Here is a 2248-nt window from a genome sequence, read left to right as displayed (position 1 = left end):
GACCTCTGATACCCTCTCTGAAAAGCCAGCTCCCCTGGGATCACAGTCCAATGTAGGATCAGGGTCAGTCCTAGGCATCTGGGAGCTGGGCAGGCTGGGTTTAGACCTGTAGGGCTGAGGGCGTCCTGGCCACTCACCACTTGCTCATCCAGCGTAAGCAGCGTGCGTGGCACCTTCGGTGAGGCTGACCCCAGACGCAGACAGGTCGGGCTCAGCCGTGGCGCTACGTGCTCCAGAAGCTTCCTCGGTGACAGGCCCCGCGGTGGCCCTGGTGGCAGCGCATCTTCTGAGATGGTGCCGCGGAGAGTCCGGAGCTGAGGAGGGGACGTAGGGGCGCTCAGGACCCATACAGGTTGTCGAGAAGGCAATAATAGTACGTGGTCTGATCCCATGACCCCGGCCCACCTGCGTGGTCCGCACGATGATGCGGTAACTGTGCACAGTGCCCCCTCCGCTGCCCTCCTTCTCTTCCCGCCTCAGGCTCACTGCCACCGGGCCCAGCACCTCGTCCAGTCCAAAGAAGTTCTGGTGTTCTGGGGGACAGGGGAAAGGGTGAATGATGGGTCCCACCCATCCGCTGTCCCACCCTCACTGGACCACGCCCAACACTAAGTCCTGGCCCGGGTCCCATCTCTTCACCTAGTGCAGACCCCAGACGAAGTTCCACCCCTCTGAAGCCCCGCCCACGTCCAACCAAGCCCATTGCCTGCTCCTTGATACTTGGCCCTATGCCCTACCCCTATCACTTCTTGTCTCAGACTCGGGGGGGCTGATACCTGCCTGATCCCATGCCTAGATCCTGCCATGACCTGGCCCACCATGCCCATATTCTCCAGGATGTCTGGGACCCTCCCTTCTGGACATTGATGAGAACAAAGCTCCCGGTGCAGGGGTTTCAAGCCTCACAGAAACATAGAAGGAAATCTGTCCCCAGCCTGGAGGAGCATGAGAATGAACCAGATGGAGGCAGAGGGGTGTGCCTGGCTGTGGGTGGAGGCTGGGGTTGGTCTTAGAGAGGTAAAGCTGGGCCCAGCAGGACAGCCTTGGCCCAGAGGCAGAGCCTAACCCTTCGTATGGCCTTCATATTGACAGGAAAAGGACAGCTCGTGAGCCCTACTGTGTGACTGCAGGTGACAGGAACCTCTGCCTTCCCAAGGGGGCCCTCTCCTCACCTTTGTTGTAGAAGTACTTGCGGTAGTAGCCAGCACCCAGGTCTGCGTGCTCCAGGCTGTAGGCTGAGGTTCGGTTCTGTGGCTCCTCCAGGATGGACACGGCCGCGTTGGGCAGTGCAGGTGGCACAGGTGGGGACACCGGTCCACCCAGGCCCAGCTCACCCTCACCCCCAAGCTCACTCACAAAGCCAGGTGCCTCGAGCAGCAGGTCGGAGCTGGCAGTCCGGTCCTCAGCTGAGGGCGGGGTCCCAGAGCTGGCCTCTGCATGGCCTCCAGTCCCCCAAGGTCTTGGAGCCCAGTCAAAGAGCAGGCTCTGCACATCATAGTGGGCGAACCAGCGGGGCTCAGGCACTGGTGGGAAGGTGGGCTCTGGCTCCTCGGCCGGCAGCCCCAGCAGTGCCAGTGGGTCAGTGAAGAGTCGAGTGGGGACCGCAGCAGGGCGGCTGGCTTCCTCGTGGCTGTGGGCACGGGCACGAGGGCTGGCCGGTGCTGGGGGCCGGGCCTCACCTGCATCACTCCCACTGCGCAGGAGTGGGCCCCGGGCTGGCCTCGGCTCGAAGGTGTGTGGTGTCAGCGGGGGACGTGCTGGCTGGCGCAGCTTGCGGGCGAAAAGGTCATCGGTGGGTGCAGGGGCTGTGCCCCGCCGAGGGCTCCCAGCGCCACCGGCCCACATGGGCATGCAGCGGGCCTGGCTCTCCAGGGGCCTGGCCGCATTGGCAGGCACGGGTGTCGGGTGCTTGGTGCCCAGCCAGCAGGCTGGTTCCTGCTGAGGGAGGAGTGGGCTGCTCAGAGGGACCTGGGGAGAAAACAGGAACCGGGGGGCCCCAGCCTGGTCCTCCACCGCGCCGGGTTGGCTTCCGGCCCTCTACGAGACCATCAAAGCCGCTTCCGCTTTCCTGGCCACTTCCTTGTCTGCCTCGGGCTAAGGTTTCCAGCCCCCTCCTCCAGCTTAGCACTAAGCAGGGCCAGGGGCTAGGCTGTTGGGGCATTGGCCTTAGGGTCTTGGAGGCTAGGCAGCCCTGGGGCTGCCAGCGTCCCCCAGTTCCAACTCACACACCTTGGATTTGGCCCGGGTC

At 63.8% G+C, this 2248-nt stretch overlaps 1 protein-coding gene across 1 annotated transcript in view; it reads right to left on the bottom strand.

The window, feature by feature from the left end:
* Positions 1 to 106: 106 nt before the first annotated feature.
* LOC105310844 (signal-induced proliferation-associated protein 1-like) overlaps positions 107 to 2248 on the bottom strand; it is a gene marked incomplete at its 3' end in the record, with an annotated part of 4759 nt that continues 2617 nt past the window's right edge. Inside the window, exons 2-4 of the mRNA XM_023526873.1 lie at positions 1173 to 1935; positions 406 to 533; positions 107 to 314 (exon numbers count right to left, since the gene is read on the bottom strand). Of these exons, the coding sequence (XP_023382641.1) occupies positions 107 to 314; positions 406 to 533; positions 1173 to 1851 (1015 nt within the window). The remainder of the gene's footprint in view (positions 315 to 405; positions 534 to 1172; positions 1936 to 2248) is intronic.

This window comes from Pteropus vampyrus, unplaced genomic scaffold (assembly GCF_000151845.1).
Source record: "Pteropus vampyrus isolate Shadow unplaced genomic scaffold, Pvam_2.0 Scaffold13054, whole genome shotgun sequence".
NCBI classification, from domain to species: Eukaryota; Metazoa; Chordata; class Mammalia; order Chiroptera; family Pteropodidae; genus Pteropus; species Pteropus vampyrus.
Note: the sequence above shows the minus strand (reverse complement) of the source record. Positions and strands in the feature narration are given on the sequence as shown.